General features: G+C 40.8%; 2 protein-coding genes across 2 annotated transcripts in view; one reads left to right on the plus strand and one right to left on the minus strand.

Annotated features, from left to right (window-relative positions):
- Positions 1 to 15,641, minus strand: part of HSD17B2 (hydroxysteroid 17-beta dehydrogenase 2) — a 47,047-nt gene extending 31,406 nt beyond the window's left edge. The window contains exon 1 of the mRNA XM_080410754.1: positions 14,608 to 15,641. The gene's annotated coding sequence lies outside the window, so the exon portion shown is untranslated. The remainder of the gene's footprint in view (positions 1 to 14,607) is intronic.
- Positions 13,888 to 17,268, plus strand: SDR42E1 (short chain dehydrogenase/reductase family 42E, member 1). Its single transcript, XM_080410753.1, has 3 exons — positions 13,888 to 13,945; positions 14,282 to 14,383; positions 15,648 to 17,268. The coding sequence occupies exons 2-3, from the start codon at positions 14,316 to 14,318 to the stop codon at positions 16,753 to 16,755; spliced, it is 1,176 nt and encodes a 391-aa protein (XP_080266879.1). The 5' UTR covers positions 13,888 to 13,945; positions 14,282 to 14,315; the 3' UTR covers positions 16,756 to 17,268.
- The last annotated feature ends 4,120 nt before the right edge of the window (positions 17,269 to 21,388 follow it).

A 21,388-nucleotide genomic window follows, 5' to 3' on the forward strand; every position in this document is an offset into this window, starting at 1 on the left:
ATTTTTCCTGTTGAGGAATCATGACCTCACTCTGTGTGTAATCAATGACTTACATTATTATTTTGATTGAATGTGTGTTTGCTACATACCGAATGTCACCAATTTCTCCTTTTAATGCAGCTGATCCGAAGGGCATTCCTGTCGCTTTCCAGCAACGTTTGTGCTGCTTGTAAACCACCACGACGACATTCAGGCACCAGCAGCCAGAGCAGCTCGCCGGCAGGAGTGAGTCCGTGATAGATGATCCTCCCATGGAGCAGGGGGACGAACGAGGTGACCTCTCAAGGTCCCTTTCAGGATCGGTGCGGGGTTTTGATGGTTCTTTGGCAGGTAGCATTTTAGTTAAATGGTATTTTTCCTTTAGGCAATCCACCAACTATAGAAAAATCTGTATAGTCAGTGTCATTTTTTGTTGTTTTTTTCCTTTTATTATATCATCCATCTTAGACGTTTTATATCATGCAGTAACCTTAACCCTGACTCAAAAATTGTTTAGATGCAAGCATATCTAATCCCATTAAAATCACTATGACTATCCACACCTAAAACTAGACAGATGATTCTGTAGGTCGCTGAACGACGGTCCCAATACCCATTAGGTCTAAATGTTCCCCAAGAGCCCAAATCCACAGGCAGTTTCATAAATTCTTAGAAATAAACACAGATATTCATACACAAGTAAAGGACAGAAACAGCCATACCCATGTATTGAAACATGTGCATATGTGCAGAATTAGACCCTGCGTTAAAGACCTCCTCCACCTGGATCTGAGACATAGTAATAGCTTCATGCAAATGAACCTACACCATAAAACTATTTATTTCTCTTTCCAGGTGACACAACCATCGAGTCAACTACCAAGTGCAATTTTAATGAACTTCTCCAAGTTTTAAAGTCAGTATTAAAATATTGTCAAGCCCCAGGTGGTCTTACCTGAACAGGCACAGATTCTATGAGGATAAGTCTGCACAGGCACTTCACTCTAACCGTCCCTTGCAGGGAACTCCTTCCTGAGCTGTGCATAGTTTGTAACTTGTTTTATTAATACTGTAAACTATCACTTGACTTTTAGTTTTCATTTCAAAACTGCTTTTTAACAACATATACGACAGCCTTAGGGCAAACCTCTCTCTTGGATGCATGCAAACTTTGCTAGAATCACTAAGGGCTATGCAGGCATAGCTTCAAAGGCAGATTTGGGACCTATAACTTTAATTCATCCACCAAATGGAGCTCCAAAATCCATTAAGGAAAAATAACTGGTAACCATCTGTCTTTATTCATCAGGCTGAAAGCAGTTAATCAAACCTAGTGGACATTTTTACTTTCTTCTTTCTCTCTCAACAGCTTTGAACACAGATGCAGCCTTTCCATAATTAAGCTGAGCACAGTAGCTCCCAGACAGATTAATTCTGGAGAGCTTGTCAAAAATGTCAGATGGCATACAGGTTCTGTGTCTTGTCCCTGGCATTTCTGTGGTTTGTTGGGGGTTTTTTTGGGGGGGTGGTGGTGCAGATTCAGGACACGATTTTTAAAATTAACAGCTACCTATAGCCCACGCTCCTAACCCATCACAATGACAGCGGTGTTAGGAGAACCCGATCTCTCTGCTAAGGTATATTTTTAGTCTCTCTGTTAGGGGTGCAAGTCAGGATACCCCCTCCGCCATGAACTAACGTCTCTGGGAACTGAACTGAAACCCAGGATGCGAATGGCCACCAGAAGGCAGCTACTTTTACTCACTGCCGAACCACATTTTTACTAATAACTGAAGGGCAAACATTTTTGTAAACTCACTGAGAGTGTTTTGAATCAACCTAAAGATGTTCCAAGTTACAGGAGTTATATTCTAACAAGCTGGAATATAATTAGATAGTTCATGCCTAACAACTATTCCAGACATGTCTTTTTAGGAAAGTTCTCAGGTATATGATAAAGTTTCTATTAACTTTAAAGGGATATACACAAGTATCTAAGGTGGCTTTTACATCTTGGTTACTATTAATAATGAGCTCATATGTGTTTCCAATTTCCCTTTTTCTTAGTTCAAACATTTTAGAGCAGACAGTGTCTCCAATTCGTAGGGATTTTATGTTACTTGTTAAATATTCTGGGTTTTCAGTTTAACTCTACAATCAAATTTATGGACTGAAACTAGGATTTAAAAGTACCAGCCTAGGAGCAATTTTTGCTTCCTTTAAACTGGGGTTTTATTTTATTTTTAAATGAAGTAAAAGCTCATGTCAAATATATCTTTGTGCTGTTAGAATTTCAATGTCATATGTAAGTTTTAAAGTTCTTACCTTTATAAATGGCTACAAAGAAGAGTTGATTACTATTACTTCCGATTTCACAATGCAGTTTGAGAATGAGTTGGGCTAAATAAGGAGAGACCGTCCCAGGGAAAGCCGTTCAATTGCTCTAAAAAATTCTAGAAAAGAGACAGGCAGTGGCCTTCAAAGTAGTCATGAAAACTGGAGCACAGAGAGTACCGATACAAACCAGCAGGTACTGGCCAAACTTCACAAGTTGAATTCAAATGAGATTTTTAAAAGTACAGGAGTCTCAGACATGGAACCTGTTTGTATACTTAGGAGTATAGTTTTGCCTCCCTGTGTTTAATTGCTGATAACTGGTTCATCAATCAGTATTCTATCCCCACAGAGATATTCAAAATGTTAAATAGAACTGAGGCACCCAACTATACTTGGAAAAGTGGGCAAGAATTAAGTAGCTTTAGCACCTCTTAGTACCTGGGACTCGACAGCAGAAAACGGAGAGGGAAGAGGTATTTTGAAGAAAAAACTGTGCTGGCATGCTCTCTCTTTAAATGGTGCTCCTTTCCCTCAGGAATATTTAAGCACTTACCTATTATAATTGGCCTAAAAGGCAAGACAGAATTACTGTTCCCACAGTACACATGAATGAACTGAAGCAAAGAGAGGTCATCTTCTAATTATTCAAAAAATCAAATATGAGAACTCCTGTACCATGGCACTCGGTCCAGACCCTGCTGCTTGAATCTGCTGTCAGTAGCAAGCACCTTGGTAGGAAGCGCTCTTGGAGTACAAGTGAGCTAAAGACCATCAAATAACGTGTTATAGACACCGCAACACAGTTTAAAGGTCAGCAGAGAATCACGCTGTAGATACTTCTACAGAATTCCTCTGGAGAATGAGAGAAACATGAGAAAAAGAAGGAAGATGCCTAGCTGAAAAAATAAGCAGGCAGCGGGGACTGGAATTGTGGGCTCGTCAGAAGAGAGTGTGTCCTGGTTTCGGCTGAGAAAAGCGTTGCTTTCCTCTTAGTAGCTGGCACATGCTGTGTTTTGGATTTAGTATGAGAATAATGTTGATTACACACTGATTTTTCAGTTGTTGCTAAGTAGTGCTTACTCTAAATCAAGGACTTTTCAAGTTTCCTTTGCTCCGCCAGTGAGCAGGTGCACAAGAAGCTGGGAGGGAGCAGAGCCAGGACAGCTGGCCTGAACTAGCCAAAGGCATGTTCCATACCACAGAGCATCATGCTCGGTATATAAGCTGGGGGGAGTCAGCCAGGGCTTGCCGATCGCTGCTGGGAGACTGGCTGGGCATCGTCAGCGGGTGGTGAGCAACTGTATTGTGCATCACTTGGAGTTTCTCCCTTTGAGTTTTAATCCTCTCTCCCTCTCTCTCCTTTCCATTACAACTGTTGTTGTTATTATTGTCACCACCATATTTTATTTTAATTATTAAATCGTTCCTATCTCAACCCACAAGTTCTACCTTTTTCCAAAATCTCCTCCTCATCCCACTGGGGGCAGAGAGGGAGCTCGTGGCTGCATGGTACTTAGTTGCTGGCTGGGGTTAAACCACACGGGGTGTTAGCATCCCTGCTGGATCAGAGATAAGTACAGAAGATAAAGACATACATATGTAAATGGAAAACCACAACTAAAAATAATTGCTTTTACAAAAGTGGCCAAGGAAAAAAGATATTACTAATCCAAGGGAACTATGCCAAAAACCTGAATACAAATGTTATTGTATGAAGTATGGGCAACTGCTACCAGTGACACACCTGGCCTCACTGGTGTGATTCACAGAAAGCTTTTCCACACACAAGATATTCCTCTTCTCCTATTTACCTTTTCTGATGTTATCATCCCCACTTGGTTCACACTTACTACCATAAACTGTTTTTCAGTATTGCTAAAACCAAGCATAATTACTCAAAATAAATATTTTTTTTAAATGGTAGGAGTCTAAAAAATTCTAAATGTGAGGCTCTTCCTACCTACTTTTTTGGCGTGTTCAGACCTGAACCAACTTGCCAGAAGAACAAGTCTCAAATCCCAGATCTTCCCTCAAGCACAAACTGCATCTGCATTGCAGCAGAGCCACGTTCAGCTAGAATTTGTGGCAAAAGTAGCAGTGAGATGCTAAGCCAGGTGAGGTTCTTTACAGGATCCTGTTTTGCAGAACTGCGACACATTCCACCCTGAGCACTGCCTCAGTTTCACAGCTCTGGCAGGAATTGTTTGCACCCTGCTCTTATTTTCTATTCATCTTTCATCCATCTGCCTTGAACATAAACCCAGTTAGAAGAAGCTGAGTGCGACTTGCCACCCGCTGTGTCCCTTTTGAGAAAGAATGTTCCATGCAAAACTCTTTGGATTTAACCAACAGAGGTCAGAGAGAATGTATCTCACAGAATGGAAAAAATACAAAGCTGAGCCTCAGCTCAAGCAGGTGAGCATGTTTAAGGGTTAAGAATCATGGAATCATTTAGGATGGAAAAAGACCCTTGAGATGATCAGATACGTGACAGAAATTAGTAACACTGGGATCTTTAAAACTGAAACCTTAGATCTGTGAAACTTTGTCAGCATGTTAAACAGCTACTGCAACCTCAGGAGGCTAAACCACAGCCCCGCATTGTGCAGTAACACACCTGCACAAATGGGGATACGTCCAACAAATTATCCATTAAAATGAAAGTTCAGGTTTACAGCAATGCAAGCCAGAATATTAAGAGGAAAATACAAAGACATTTAACGAAAAGATGAGAAGTGGCAACAACTGTTTTCATCCGTTCTTTTGAATGCCACCACATATCTGCACATTGCGCTGTTACAAAGAAGTCTCTTTGTAATCTCTGAAGTCTAAAATGCCAGAGGACACACAAAGCTTTACTAAACTCAGTGTCTATAGTAAAGGAACATGAAGACCTAGCTGAATGGTATTCAAAGTTTACATTTGGTACCCCACCTGCAAGGGTACAGTTCAACTACTAAGAGTCAAAATCAAACAGCTCCACTGCCCAGAGATTTCAGAAAGTGCAACTGAAAGACAACAGGCATAACTCAAATGCAAATGCAGCCACAGAACACATGCACCAGAAGAAAAGGAACTCTGACAACCTTTGAGTGCTGTTGTGCAGCCCTCCTGTACTATGCATTAAACAAGCTATAGCCACTACAGTATATTCTGTAGTATTTACCTTCCTATGTTTAGTTTAGCCTTTATTTTTGTACTAAATATTCCTCTTCTTAGTCCATAAAAGGAGAAAATAAATTAAAGGTCCATAACCCACAGCCCCTTCACCCTAAGATATCAGGCCATGATATTAACTGCAGCTACTATGGCCAGAAGCACCCGGTGGTCAACGTGTTTCAGAAATTTAATAACTCAATCTATTAATTCTAATTTTAAGAAGTCTAAATTATGGAACACATTAATGATGTAATATTGCACCAAGATTATCTATAAAAGCTGCATTCAGTGGAGCAGATTTTAACCGAGACCCCTTCCTAAAGTATAATCTAGAGAAATTGGAGGCCTGCCTCCTTACTCAGCGCTGGCTGGACTGCTCCATTTCTCACCAGAGATAATACGGGGAATAGGCTTCCTACCGAAACGGGAGGAATGCTTGTGGTCTATTTTCACAAGGGTCTTCCGTACTTCGAAATTCTCTCCAAGTTAATAAACTTCAAGACACAATGGGAAGTCCATCACTGACAAAAACCTTACCGAAAAGGCAAAAGCAGCGTGACCCCCTTTGCAACCCAGACACAAGGAGAGTTCTGCTGCATAATATATTCTTATTAACACTTACAAACTGTGGGTCATTTTGGTTTTTTCAGTTACAATTATGGAAGGCATTTTCTTCATAAACAGAAAAAAACATCACGGGAGGTGTGATGATTCTGCCTGATAAGCTAATTTGCATGTTGCTTAAATGTGATTAACTGCCTGCTTTAGTTGATGCCTGCTCCTAGCTGAGCCAGGACCAAATGATGAAATCTGTTTGGCTTTACTATTACAATATGGCACTCAAGGGATTCTCACTGGCCACTCAGACTGCCTTCCCAGAGTGTTTTTTAAAAGGGCAAAGGAACTCAGGCAATGTCAGTGACAGACTTGGGGAAAGAATTGTACTAGAAAACGCTTTCTCTTGGGAAGTGTTAAAATGACAACCACTAAAACAGGCATTCTTGTGATAATAACGATTATAAATTGTTAAAGCTGATTATCTAAATCGATTAAGCAAGTGATTTTCATCTATATAATTTTATTCAGCTAGTGTATAAAGAACTTTAGGTACCTTTTTTTTTAAGATTACATATTAGACTTAAGAAACTTTCATTATACAAGAAATCCAGTTACTAGAACATGTCATTCTTCTAAGCCATTTAGAAGAACATTTCAGCTTATACAGCTTGTCCATAATGCATTTGATGTTTGATTCTTCCATATTCCTAGGAAGAATGAAGAATTGAGCTGATGTATGTCCTGGAATTAAGCCAGCTTTTTCTGCTGGCACAAATTCTGTTCCAATGGGTTGGATACTCTCTGAAAGGTAAAGCAGCAGCACTTTAAATGCGAAGCTCAGTCAGAATTCTTTCACTGCAAGAATCGAACAAAAAATCATATATTTGCATCCCCCAGTTATTCAGGTCTTGCTTCTCCCTCAAAAGTACCAAAAATTCAAAATTAGTTATAACCAGATGCCGCATCCACAACTTCTGTTAAGCGGAATGAAAATTAAGAGCTAGAATACATTGCAGTAAATCAAGCTACAGCACACTCACACTCCCAGTTGAAAAGATCCCACTATGAACATGTTCTTTGTGTTACCATTCCAGGACAAAACATGTCCAAATAAGGCTTTCGAACAGCAGATAAATTCATAGCAATCTCATCTTTGCAACTTAGTAACTTTGCCCCTTTGTAGAGTATTAAGGGATTTGTTTTGTTTTGACCAAGTGCCTTCAACCTTCAAAATGTTTGGCTCTAAACAAATCCATTTCAAAGGAAAACTCAGGTTTGTGCCAGAACCACTTGATTTGATTAAGCTCAAAATTAAGCCACACATCAGACCACGATAACAAGCTTATGAATTCTGAATTCTGCAGTCATTAGTTTCATGGAACAGAACAAACAGCATCACAGATAAATAAGAACGTTTTGCTACTGTAAATACCAAGATGCCATTAAGTAAGCCTTATAGAAGTTATCTAATTTAAACACACCTGAAGCAAGAAAGAGACCGCATCCTTTTTTTTTTTTTTTTTTTTTTTTTTGAGGTAGTATTCCTCTACTTACATCTTCAAACTCTTACCTAATCCTTCCTGTGCAAAATTATGTAATTTTTGCAATGTTTTCAAGGTAATTACAGAACTAAAATGGGTAGTACCATATTTAGGCCAGTGTCTGTTCTGTTTTCTTGCTTCTAAGTGCCTGAAAATAGGAGACCACTGCCTAGACCCTGAACACAGTATCATTAATATGAAAGCACCAGATGTAAGTGCGAAGATGGGGAACATTTCCTCAGCAAATATATTTCCTTTCCCCCTCAGCAAATACAGCTTCTTGAGAAACCAACAGAAATGCTACAACAAATTCAGGCTTTGGTGTCCTTGCTGACACATCTCTTCCTCACCACCAGTACCTACAGCTTTCTTATTCAGACAGAAAATTAACAGTACAAAATACAGATTAAAGAACACATTTTGCCTCGAGTCTGTTCTACATATGGTATAATAGATGATTAGCTGCCTGTGAAGATGGAAGATCCTTTAGATCCTTCCAAAAGATCAAAGTAGTACATCTCCAACCATCAACTGGATGTTCAATTACTAGTGTCAATGATTCATAGCAGACTGACCTCATCTTGGTTTTGCTAGCTAAGAGGGTAAGATTTCTGTAAACCTATGGATAACTGAAGGAAACTATAAATTACTACAGCAGAAAAGCCATTCCTCATTATCAGTATGGTAAATAATGGCAGATGGGTGCAAATCAATCTCACTTGAAATCGAATCAGACAATTACTGAAATGTAAGTATATAATCACCTTCTGACATAGTTGCCTATTTCAATTTACAAGAAGACACGCTTTAAGTAACTGAATCAAAGGCATTCAGCATTGCATTCCAAAACCTGTCCTCCCTCACTCTGAGAGCAAAAACATTTGTGAAAGTCTTAGTTCAAGAATATTTTACGTGTCTTTTCATAATACGTTTCTTAATGTACTAATTTTTAAAGTATATAATCCGTTCAGGTACAAAGAGGCTCAATCCTTTAGCCCCTGCAGTTCTGTGTGCCTCCTCTGCATTATTGAAATTACTCATGAAGTTACAGGATGGACTAAAATTTGGCTTTTTACCTCTAAGGTGCTGCAATTTTATTGGATAACATCCTTTTATACCGTTAAGTACTAACATGTTTGCAATGTGTTTTGCAAACAGATATTAGCACCTCAGAACATCAGGTAATAAATACATCAGGTCAAATTACAACTTTAAAAAAAAACCCACTAGGCTTAAGGGAGCTTAAGATCAATATTGCTGGAGCAACCACTTACTTCAGACACCTAGGCTGAAACGCTTAGGAGTGGCTGTTAAGAGTCCCTTGAGACTGTTCAGCTCCGTGGAGGTTATGAAGATTAATATCCACTCATTCTGAAAACTGAGTTATTGATAAGCTCTGCAGAGTGCCCAAAGAGACACACAGACCATAAACAAGCAAAAAGGCAGAACACAGGTTCTCAGTCCTGTGCTCTAACCATTCGCTTATCCTAAAATACATAAACTTTCTTCCTTCCCTTCCTTTTCGGATAAATAAGTAAATGTTACTTTTGAAAACATGAAAATTACATTTTTGAAGCATTACAGAATGGAAAAGTAGTTCATTTTTGATGACTTCACAGAAGGTGTTCATCACTTCATATTGCTGAAGACACCTCAGAATCAAGCTTGTTCTTTAAGAATCCTTGCAAAAACAACTCAAAGCATTTTCAGTTTCTTTGTTAGTAATGATTTCTCATAACTAATGCACTAAAGATGACTGCAGTGAAACCCACCCACAAAATCCAAGATAGTCAAAGCATGACTATTGAGCTTAGGCTGTTCCAACCTGTGAACAGCTATCTGGAAAGAAAGCTGACTTGTGTAATCCCGTTGTTTACAAGGTAAGTGCCCATATGTTGCATGAAATACCTAGTGAGCAATTAAAACGTAAGCTCTGGTACCATGACATCAAATATAACGCTGATGTTAATGACGTCAGGTATCTGTGCTACATCAGCACTACGGTACAACAGCACCCTCTCTCAGGTCACCCTGAAAAATACATACCTGCAAAGGGAATTATCTAGATGCTTTAAGTTGTTTCAGCTGGCAACTGCTCAGTATTCCTACTCAACCTGATCTTTTGGGGTGAAACTAGCCAAAATGTGAGCAGTTTGTACCTTCTGAAGAGCGGACCACAGTCTTCTACGCCAGCATCACAGGCCGGAGCGGTTGCCATCACCCGGTGAAAGAAAGGGGGCTACGGAAGGCTCCTGGCTGCGGACAGCTTTGAGCAGAGCAGCCTTGACGGAACAAGGTGGTACAGAAATGCAAGCAGGGCCCTGCACTGCTGCTGCCAACATCACATCCGAGCCCCTCTGTGTTCTCTGTTGGATGTTGCTTCGGGGCGTGTATGAAAAGGAACTTGCTAGCGACAGGTTAACATTCCCCCAAAAATCTGCATTCGCATTCAAGATGCTCTTAAAACTGAAATAAAACAGAGATTTTTTTTTTTTTTTTTGACATTATAGGAAGAATCATATAACAGAGACCACATATCTTCAGCACAACATATACCAAACTTCTTCCTTCACCCAAGGACCTCATACTCTGCAGACAGTCTGACCCTTTGCAAGAGCTCTGTTGAGTGGAAACTACCTTCCATTTTGTGAACACTCATTTCGGTAAGGAATCCACTGCTGCCCGCACCTCGTTCTAGTCGGGGCTACAAATGTTTACAAAGTCCTATCTCCTAAAGTGAGAGAACAACAGAAGAATCAAATCAGGAAAATTATATAAAGCAACTGTTCGAATGAACAATTTTAATCGGCTTTACTGAATGGTGTTCACTAAACAGGGAATACAATTAATGGTGAAATTCTTCTCCTTTCTCAATGTGGAAGAGAGAGGCTAAGTTTTTCCACTACTGGAACTCACAGGAAAAGAAACTTACATACTTTGGGGTTTTGTCTCCACATCCCCAAATGTATGACACTTCCCACAAGCAATATTGTACAGTGGACAGGTCTCCTAAAAAGAAGTCAATGTTAACGTTCTCAGAGGATCTAACTTGCATACCTGCCTAAACTCTTTAAGCCCCATACAATTTATTTCCTGGTTTATTAATATTTGTACAGCACCTCCAATCTGAGCGTCAGAAACACAAATGAAACAAAGACCACCACAACTTCAGGGGCACTGAAGAAGTGCAATGCTACCTTTGTTACAGAAGAGAAATCAACTTTCTGAAGGTCACAGAGGAAACCTCTCCTAGAGCCAAGAATAAAACTCAGAGTAGTGTTTTTATCCATAACCCTGTCTCCTTTAAAAATATTCCAGTCTAATCTAGACTGAATGTTTTATTCTAATTTTGAACATTACAGTTCTCTCTACTACCATTCACAATGTAGATGCTGGTTTTACCTTTTTAGTACTATTCTAAAAAAATTGGTTTTACATGTTTTAGTAAGACCATTTATGTGGTTGGTTCTGACCTAGTTTCAAGTCTTGTTCTCTTCTCTCAACCCATTGTTCAATGAAAAAAACCCACAATTCAGTAATACCAAAAAGAAATCAATCAAATAATACAAAACTAGTAGACTAAGGTTTATTTCCCCAGATGAAATACTGCCCTGCTTCCTGAGACAGCACTGGTGGCACGGGTTGTATTTTGATGACAAAAATAATTTTACTAGCTAAGTATTTCAAACCGCAAAGGGAACCAGATGAACTACTGTACTATGAAAGAATAATTAATGATTTCATTGCTCGTTCTTTGTAACTTGCATTGTTCGCTACAGCTGCTTATTTAGCTCTGTTTAGTTGCTGATTTAAGGATTTCTTTGCAGCCTATTTCAGGTTCATTTCAACTCAGGTTGTGCCAGACAACCCCCCAGTTACACTGCAAATGCTTCCATCCTGACACATCTTGCCCTAGTGTGCAATTCCATGTATCAATACGATCTCTTCAAGTGACTGTAACCCAGTCTGATTCTCTGCACACCGAGATATATGCAATGTGTGCTCTGAAATGCCGGGTTCTTTAAAGTGCAAATCGGTAGCGGAGACCAGGTTTACACGTTGTTTTTTTTAAAAGACAAAAAAAGAAACAATCCCAGGACAAACACTCCATTGTGTATAAGGTAAAACTGGAAGTCGATCTATTTGATGGCAATACAAAATTTATGACACGTTCAGAAAGTCCATAAAGTCTTAGGAAAAGCAGAGTCTCAGAAAATGAAAGAGCATGAAAAAATGGGTTGTGCAAAACGATCAGAGAGTCAAGTCTTAACATCAAATCAATGTAAAATGAGGACAATATTTACCCACAGCTTTCACAGATGTCACCCTTGTGAAGGAATGAACGTTCCTTACTATTCTCTGAAGCCAAAAAGGACTATTTACTATAATGAGAAATAAAACTGATAGTGGTTTAAGAGCAAAAGCTCCACAGTATCTTAACTACAGCTTTATTATATTCATAACATTTACTCTAATTATGAGACAATCTGACACAATTCACTTACCATAGATAACATACCAGGCAGAAAGCACAAAAAAAGCAGAACGCGTAAGGAGAGAGCGGTCTCAATCCTGCAAACTGTCCTGCAAGGACATACCACAAAGCCCAGAGGACAAACCGTCATCCTGAGGTTAACAGCTGCCTCTTCAAATACAAACATTTACCTACACAACATGGAGTGCAAGGTCAGAGCCACCATTCAGACTGTACAAAGCTCTACAAGCTCTCCGGAGAACGGTGAAGTTTCCGTTCTTGGAGATACACAAAAGCAACGGTCCCCAGTAACCCCTCTGGCTGAACCCGCTTTGTGCACGGGGTGCAGCTGGGCAATACCCCGCGTCTCCTTCTGGCCTCAGCTACTCCGCCGTTCCGTGACGCTCCACTCAAACACAATCCGATCCATCACAAGACAGACATCAGCTGTGTATCACCATAATCTGCTTGAGAGTCCTTAAAGATAAACCACTTTGTGTTAGCAGGTCTCAAGAGAAAAATCAGGACTCTTTTGTACTTTGCCAGCGATAAAACACTCGGGAAAATTTTCTAAAAATCTTCATCGAGTAGGTTGAGGTATTATGCATAAATCCAGAAGACGTACGCAGCACTACATAATTCATATACTTAATATTTAGGAATGCCCAAACAATTTTTCTGCTTCTGAGCTACAAATGTTACACTTCTGTGAACGCACCATTGATTATATGTCTCCATAGTATTTTCAGGAATGCTTCAGGGCTGCTTGAAACCCACTCTTCTGCCCGTACAGACGACAGACGGGGAAATCAGCTGTGACTGAAGGATGCCCTCCACACCAACACCGCAGCCACACGGATGCAGCAGCTCTGCGCGGTCAGGTGGCACAGCACAAGTTCCACACTCGAAATTACTATTTAAGTCACAGAGATTCACCGACCAGAAATCACAGCTAAAATAAAATAACCTTTCATTCTCTCAGAATTATTTTTAGAAACTGCTTAGTTTTAATTCTTGCTAGCCGTCAATGTAAATAAAACCGCAGTATAACGCGGCTACTTCTGTCGAGGGTTTGCAAAACAAAAACTTGTGTATTTTAGGTGGTTTTGACACCGAATCCACTCTGTGAGCTCTTTCTAACACGCCCCAAGCGACTCACGCTTCTGTAAAAGAGAAAGGGAAAACACAGCAGAGCAGACTTTGCCCGTGCCGCCGTTTCCCCGTCACAGCCCTGTCACACAGCTCGCAGCGGCTCCGGCGCTTAGCTCGGCGGCCATCCTGCTCGCTCACCCATCCCACCGCCCAGAGCACGTCAGCCCCTGCTCGAGGCGCAGGGTGTTCGTCACGTGCCACTGGCTGCACCGGGACGCGGGGCAGCTGCATTTACGGCGCCGAGACAGCTGCGAGGACACGGCGCAACACCTGAAGGCTGCTGCAGCACCTGCACGCCAGCGTGTCCGACAGGAGGGCCGCCAAAACACCCCGGGCTCGAGGGCTCTGTAGCCACCAGGCCCCTCTCAAGCGTCCCGGCGCCCTGCTGAGCCTCGCAGCCCTGGGCCGATGCGCGCAGGCACCCGCCGAGGGACAGCAGAGCCGCGGGCTGTGACACGCCAGGAAGGCTCGGCTGTAACAGCCGGCCAGGGGCTCCCTGTTTGGAAGTAGATCAGGCTCAGAACCAAGCGAGGCTGAGCATCCTCAGGCCCGCGAAGGGGAGAAGGAGCATCTTCCTGCCACACCAACGGACACAACTCGGCCAGCCCCAACTACCGGCCATGTTTTTAACGTCATCCGACGCCTCCCGAGCGACTGCCCGCTACACCGCCCCCGCCGCGCCGCCGCCATCTCGTGGCGCCGCCGCCCCCCGCGCCATTTCCCGAGCAGCCCGGCGGCCGCGCAGGTAGGGCCGGCAGGGCCCCCGGGGTCCCCTCCCGCCGCCGGGCCGCCTCTGGGGGGGGGCAGGGGCCCGATCCCGCCCGTAGGGCCCCGCCTGCAGCCGGGGTACGCGGCGTAGCCGCTGAACGAGGCCGGGAAGGGGAGCGGGATTTGCCTCTTCCTGCAAGTTACAGCCTCTGCCTCGGGGAGTACCCGGGCAGAGCGCACGGCTGCCTCGCCCGGCGGTGGTGAAAGGAATGGCTTCAGCCAGCCCGTGCAAGGGATCGGTGAATAACGGGATGCATAGCGACACGAAGACTCCAGCTGATTGTAACATGTATATTCACCGTGTGTTTTGTAGGTCAGTTTCCTTACCTAGTGCCGCAGGAAAGAGGATGGAACCAGAAAGTACTGCCAAGGAGACGGTGCTTATTACTGGAGGAGGTGGTTATTTTGGCTGCCGGTTAGTGCATTCAATATTACTGCATACAAGAACAAACATAAAAGACGGCTGCTAGCAAGGCCACAAAATCCACCTGTAAAAGGGAAAACTGTGGGCCCGGGATGCCAGATCCAGTTCATCCCATCTTGGGTCTCAGGTCTAAGCAAACATGTTATTCTGTTTCTCATGTGGGTGCGTTGCTCCATTTCCACACGCTGAGCAGCAAGTGACTTACAGATATTTACCTGTCTGGTCACCTTTGGGGATTTAGGTCATCAGCTTGCAGTCTATGCTGAAGAGCAAGCCTACACTTGCACGCGGATCTTCCTTCTGGCAGTAGGCTGTGGCCTGCAAATAGTTACGCACATGCTTAGCCATATAGATAAATACTCCAGCTGCCCTCTGCTCTTAAGGATATATTTATTTTTATGGACAGTGATGTTTTAGGATTAGAGTTGTTAGAAAGATACGTATTTAAGTGAAATCCATTTCACCTTGCTGTATGTAGATGGCTCTGCAGGCCGCGTAAAGAAAAAAATACTATTTTGTGCCCTAGACTATCTTCTGGAGTACCTGCAGAGTGACAACTGTTTACATAAGTAAGAGAGATTACAGTCATGACCAAAAAGTAAATTTCGTGGTGGGGGGTGCAGGGAGCACTCTCAAAAGAGCAGACTTCTGCTCAGCTTTTTCCTCCACTATCTCCCCTTTTAAGCATTATAGAAATATAACAGTTGTAGGAAAAGGGGAAAGGAATACCAGATTTATACTTTGTATCAATACCTGTGTTTACAGTGACTTGGGAGTAAAATGTAGACATGCAGCAAAGTATTTATACCAGCTTAGAAGCATCTTGCTCGTTCATCTTCTCCATAAATTTCAAACACAACAGCAAAGACCAACCTGTTTTTCTAAGAGAATCAGGATGGCACAACAGCAATAAGATAAAACCAGTAAAAAATACTTGGCTGCAGGTTTACATCTGAAAGGTTTGCTATTGCTGATCTCTAGAGGACAGAAGCAGAGAAATAGCTGGGTTCTTCCAAAAGGCTGCTGAAAGCACTTTGGTTACCTCTATTCTGAATTTTCCTTTAGAGCAGTTCTGCTGCTTTTTTTTTTTTTCTCCAAAGTATTGATGGAGTGTGACAGAGACTCCCATGAGAAAAAGAAAGGGGAAAAAAAAATCAGTGTTAAAATAGTTAATAGTCTTATCTTACCTCCAGCTGAAATGTTACATGCGTTGTTATTCTATGTATACTAACATATGGTTTCTATCATGTTTTAGATTAGGTTGTGCTATATACCAAAAGGGAGTTGATGTGATTCTCTTTGATGTCGCGAAGCCACTTCAGACCGTGCCAGAGGGAATAAAGTTCATGCAGGGGGATGTCTGTCACCTGTCTGAAGTGGAAGAGGCTCTCAGAGATGTAATCTGCGTATTCCATATCGCTTCCTATGGAATGTCTGGCAGGGAGCAGCTGAACCAAAAACTTATAGAGGATGTTAATGTGAAAGGAACAGAAAATGTCATTCAAGCCTGCAGGAGCACAGGAGTGTCGAGTCTGGTTTATACAAGCACATACAACGTGATATTTGGAGGCCAGATTATAGAAAATGGGGATGAATCTCTGCCTTATCTACCTCTTCACCTTCATCCAGACCACTACTCCCGGACCAAATCTTTAGCTGAAATGAAGGTGCTGGAAGCAAATGGTGCCAAGCTTGGAAACGGGAAAGGTGTATTAAGGACTTGTGCTCTTCGACCAGCGGGCATCTATGGGCCTGGAGAACAAAGACATCTTCCAAGAATAGTCAGTTACATTGAAAGGGGGTTGTTTAAATTTGTATATGGAGATCCTCTTAGTTTAGTAGAATTTGTGCATGTAGACAATCTAGTTCAGGCTCATATCCTTGCCTCTGAGGCCCTCAAAGCCAACAAAAAGCACATAGCTGCAGGCCAAGCCTATTTTATCTCAGATGGCAGGCCTGTAAATAACTTTGAATTTTTCCGACCATTAGTGGAAGGTTTGGGTTACAAGTTCCCAACTTGTCGTCTTCCTCTCTCCCTTGTCTATTTTTTTGCATTCCTTACTGAAATAGTTCATTTTCTTGTAGGACACGTTTATAACTTTCAGCCTCTCCTCACTCGCACAGAAGTTTACAAAACTGGCGTCACACATTATTTTAGTATGGAGAAGGCCAGAAAGGAGCTGGGGTATGAGCCTCAGCAATATAACCTGAATGAAGTGGTTGAGTGGTTTAGGTCTCGGGGATGTGGACTGAAGCCGAGGAAGTATACTGTTGTGCATCTTATCAGGGATGGCGGACTGCTTTTGCTGCTGGTTGCTGTGATGGTCTCATGGTTTCCATCTGCAGTCGCATTTTCACTCTGAAAGATGAAACGCTGAGTATGGAGGACAGAATTTAGTTACGCTGTCTGAGTAGTCTTGGTTTTGACAGACAACAGGTAACAAAAAAAAAAAAAACAAAAAACACCACCACACATTTGTACCATTCAGTTTTGTCCCCAAGAAACTGAACTGCTGACTAAAAAGGTGTAATTTTTATACATAGTTTCTCCTCAAAGTAAAATTCATCAGATCACTAACAAGATGAAGCTCAGTATTACTGCAAACAGCATTTTATTTTCAGGTACAACAGCACACTACAGTGAATGGAACAAATGTTTTTAAACTGACCATTCTTCCTCTTTGATGGGATTATACTCTTGATCCCTGCCCTTTATTCCTAAAGAGCTTGTGCTACATGATCCAGAGGAGAATAAAGTTATTCTTTGATTACATTCCAAAACCAAATTCTGCTTTCCAGGTTGGGTGTATATATGCCTAACCAAGATTAACGATAAACTGCTAGACTATAAATAAATGTGTGCATTTTTAAATGAATACATTCTGGTGTGCTTTTCTGAGTTAGCTCTGTAATAATGACATTTCTGGAAAATGCACAATGGTTAATCAAAGTTATAGCAAAGTGCTTGAAGCAGCACAGATTTGTAGATTTTTCTAACAGTAAAATATGCCTGTTTAAAATGAATGAGCTAGCTAAAGTGCATTCATAAATAAGACCTATGATTTTTTCCCCAGCATTATTGAATGGTTAAACAAATAATCCAAAGACATTTGGTAAGTGATTACATTCATGTTCCACTATTTATAAAAACATTTTTAGCCTTTAACAATATTTCTTTAACAGCTGACACCATTTGAATAGAACTTCAACTCTGTAGTAATGATAAACACTTGATACAATGGAACTCATAATTTTGTGGAGTTTTTTAAGAATAGAAAATAAGACCTTGTTAAGTACAGGTCACTACTGTCTCTAACTTCTCCCTCATCTCTGTCAGTTTTATACAGGAAGAGATACTGAGAAACTTCACCTCAAAACATGAAATCATGAAGTTGTTTTCCTTTAACCCATCAGCATTACAGTTTCAGTACTTCTTGATGAAAGGACAGTCCAAGAAGTTCACACTTCTCTTTAAACTTCCATAAACTACTCCCTTTTAGTAGTTGAAACTACACAATTTTGTGTAAGTTCCAGTTACTTCAGTTGTTAAACACTACTGCAATTTGAATAGGGAAGTGAGGAAGAGCCAGTCTGCTGTACTACTGCTAAAGGATTCTCAGAAAACAAAAATGCCTCAATAGAGAAACCAAGCTGAAAGTCCACTGCTACCCATGTTCAGAAGACGATTTTTGTAGTTAATAATGAGCACTATTTTTTCATGTAAAGTTCTTTTCCCAAGAAGTTTAGCTTTAAAAATATTTTAAAAAAAAAATCACTATTGATAACTACATCTTTTCTTTTGCTTGAAATCTGACTTTTCTCCTCTTCATTCCCCTACCAGTTTGTACACCATGAAAGAAACTTAAGTGTAATAGTTCAAGAAAGAACTCAGTTTGTTGGTTTTTTTCCCCCCTTGTAATAGCAGATAAACTGAGGGGGCCTGTGGCAGTGGTGTTTATGTAGCAGGAGCCTGGCACTTCTTTATAAGGAGCTTATGTGCCTCCAACCGAGTGCTGATGGCAGAAGGGCCACTTTCCAGAAGTCATTAATATACATCATCATAGTCTGCAGAAAGAAGCAGCCTTCTTTTTAATAAAACAGCAAAAAGACAGTCGTGACCTCATGAAAGCATTGACCCGATGTTCTCTTTCCAACCAGCCCTGTTTTTTCAAGTGAAAACCACTTGGTTTTTTTCCCCTTTAAATTCTCTGGTTTTGACTCAGCGTTATCAGAAAAAGATTAAGAAATTTTAATGCCAGCAGAAGCAACCAACAAAACCAAAATGTGCAAGAAATTGCACAAGCCTGTTGCACACAACCATAGCATCGTATTTCGTACTAAGTCTTGTAAAAGTATCTTTTTAAGATATGGAACATAACTCCTGTGCCCAAAGAGGAATTCCTTCTGCTATTTGTGATCTTTTTATTGGCAAAACTCAGCTACCGCCATTCATAATTATCTCAATGGTGAGGTCGGGCGGGGGGTATCTGTGAAAGGGTCCTAAACTCATGAAACCTAAATCCACACTGTTAGTAGTGGCTGAGATTAAAGCCCCGGATAGCTTTTGGGGTACAACAACAGAAGGGAAAGCTCCTGAGAAGACAAAAAACCCAAACAAAACACAACAACAACCACCAACCCCCCCCCCAAAAGCCAACCCAACCAACCCATGAGGACCAGAACTCCTGCCAAGCTCAGCACACAAACCTTTTCATTTCTCTGGAGCCAAGGACGGAAGTTTTCACTGATAACAGACTAGGAAGCGCTATTCCGTCCTAACAGCCCATGACTTCTGCTTCAGCACGGGACACTAAATCGGGTACTTGGTAGGAGAAACAGGCAGCAGCTTGGCAATGGCTACCCCGGATGCCATCAACAGTGTACTGTATATATTCATTAATTCCCTGTCTCATTCAGCTCTATCTAGTAAAAAAAAAGCAGAAAGTCTATAGAATTTAGACTATGTGACTATATGTCATATAGAATATATGACTACAGAATAGGTGAAGGATACTTTTCCTCTTTCCAAAATGAAAACAGGAAATCTGTGGCTTAAGGAGATACTTTAAAATTGCTTGAATTTTACATACGTATAAACCCAGCTACAGCTGCTCTATTTTAAGTATTTTACAGTGACAATTCTCTGTCCTTCCTGGGTTTTTGTTTGTTATTACTACTCTTGCATGAATAGCTGAGTAAATTAAAGGCAATTAATTCAAGTGTTGTGTCTGTTTCCAAATTTTAATCTACTGCCTGTTTTCCTGAAAGTGAATTACCAGAAATGCATCTAAAAACTGAAAAAGCAGAACTGAAAATATAGCACAGCTTCACTTTTTCTTAGTCCTCAAAATTATTTAACAACTGATAGGTGCCTCACTGTAAAGAATTATGCAGATGTTTTAAGTGGATAGTTTATGAATCTTTTGTCAGCTGCTTGATCTCACATACACAGCAGGCCAAGGTAAAAACTTTGCCAGACATAAATGGACCAACTTAACACTTCTAATGTCTATTTAAATATATTTATTTTAGAAGCGTAAAACATCCTTAAAGACATCCTTTTTAGTGCTTTCTTGTAATAGACCAAAACAAACTTTTCCTTAATTTCTATTTATTACTAATTTCCACATACATTCAACAATACACTAGCTAGTATATTTAATAATTTACGATGTGATCTTCACAGAAAAGTGTCCTGAACACTGATAATTTACACATCCTGTAAAAGATCTGGGGATTAAATTGCAATTCAGGAGCACACAAGTGTTAAGGGAACTACTTCTGCTTTATTTTATCCAAGTTTATGAGTCCCTGTTTTGCTGGGGTAACAGCTAAGAATGTAGACTAGCAATGAGTAAAACTGCACTTTAAATTCTTTTAAAACTAATAGCTGTACATGTTTATTAATACTGTTATGGATCAGACAAATTTGGCTCCAAATGAATTCTGAAGGTTAATTTTCATTATATTTAATTTCTGTTTCTAATGATATAAATGGAATTTCAGTCTGCAACAGTCAGCTAATTGGACTGCACTTAGAAATCCTGACACTACTACAGCAGAATTCAACAACTTGTACTTCAACTTCCATGCCTCATTCTGATTTTTACAGCTAGTTTGGAGAATTCAGAGATAATCACTGGTACACAGCGAACGCCATCTCACCATCTAGAAGGTTAGTTTGAGAACTGCAAAGCTAAAAAAATATTTGCAGCAGAGAAACTTATAGATGCATTGGGGTGGGGAAAAAAAGTGATAATATAGGCAACAAAACACCCCAATGAAACAATTTTTTTTTTTTTTTTACTTCAGACCTCATGCATGCCAACACCCACAAATTCAAAGGTGATAAAGACCCTTTGGCACATCTACTGGCCTCTGAGAAGACTTTGGCTTCAGGTACCTCATATTAATTCCTGTTCAATATGCATATAATTTTTATCAAAAGACTGAGAAAAATTTGTTTCCAAGACACCCAACAATGAAAAAAATTACAACATAAAGACAGCATGCATTCACTCAGCAGCACCTCTGCCCATGCAACCTTACAGAAAGTGTGCTGATACAGTTTTACAGTGAACATCAAGATTATTGTTCTTCCAAACTACTACAGACTTAAACTTTCCCTTAGGTCAGACTTTATTGTTTGAGTTGATACAAATCTGATGCTCAGTAGGGCTGAAGTTTGTATCTACCTATCACCGAAAAAGGTCGCTTAAGAGTTGCAAGTTAAACACCATCTTTGACCTTTCCCTTCCACCCTGCTTGTTTGCAGCCAGATGAAGCGCAACACTAACCATGCCTATGGAAATAATGTCAGTTCATCTTAAAAACACAGAAATGCCCTTCTCCAGCCTCTTGCAGAACACACCATAACACACCAGCAAACCACTTTTCAGTAAGAACTCACTCATACTGCCTCAAATGACTGGCAAAATTCATTACATTCAACAAGCAATGTTTAAACAAAGCATCTGGCATCATTCACATCACCAC

Source organism: Falco punctatus (assembly GCF_963210335.1).
Source record: "Falco punctatus genome assembly, chromosome: 14".
NCBI lineage: Eukaryota > Metazoa > Chordata > Aves > Falconiformes > Falconidae > Falco > Falco punctatus.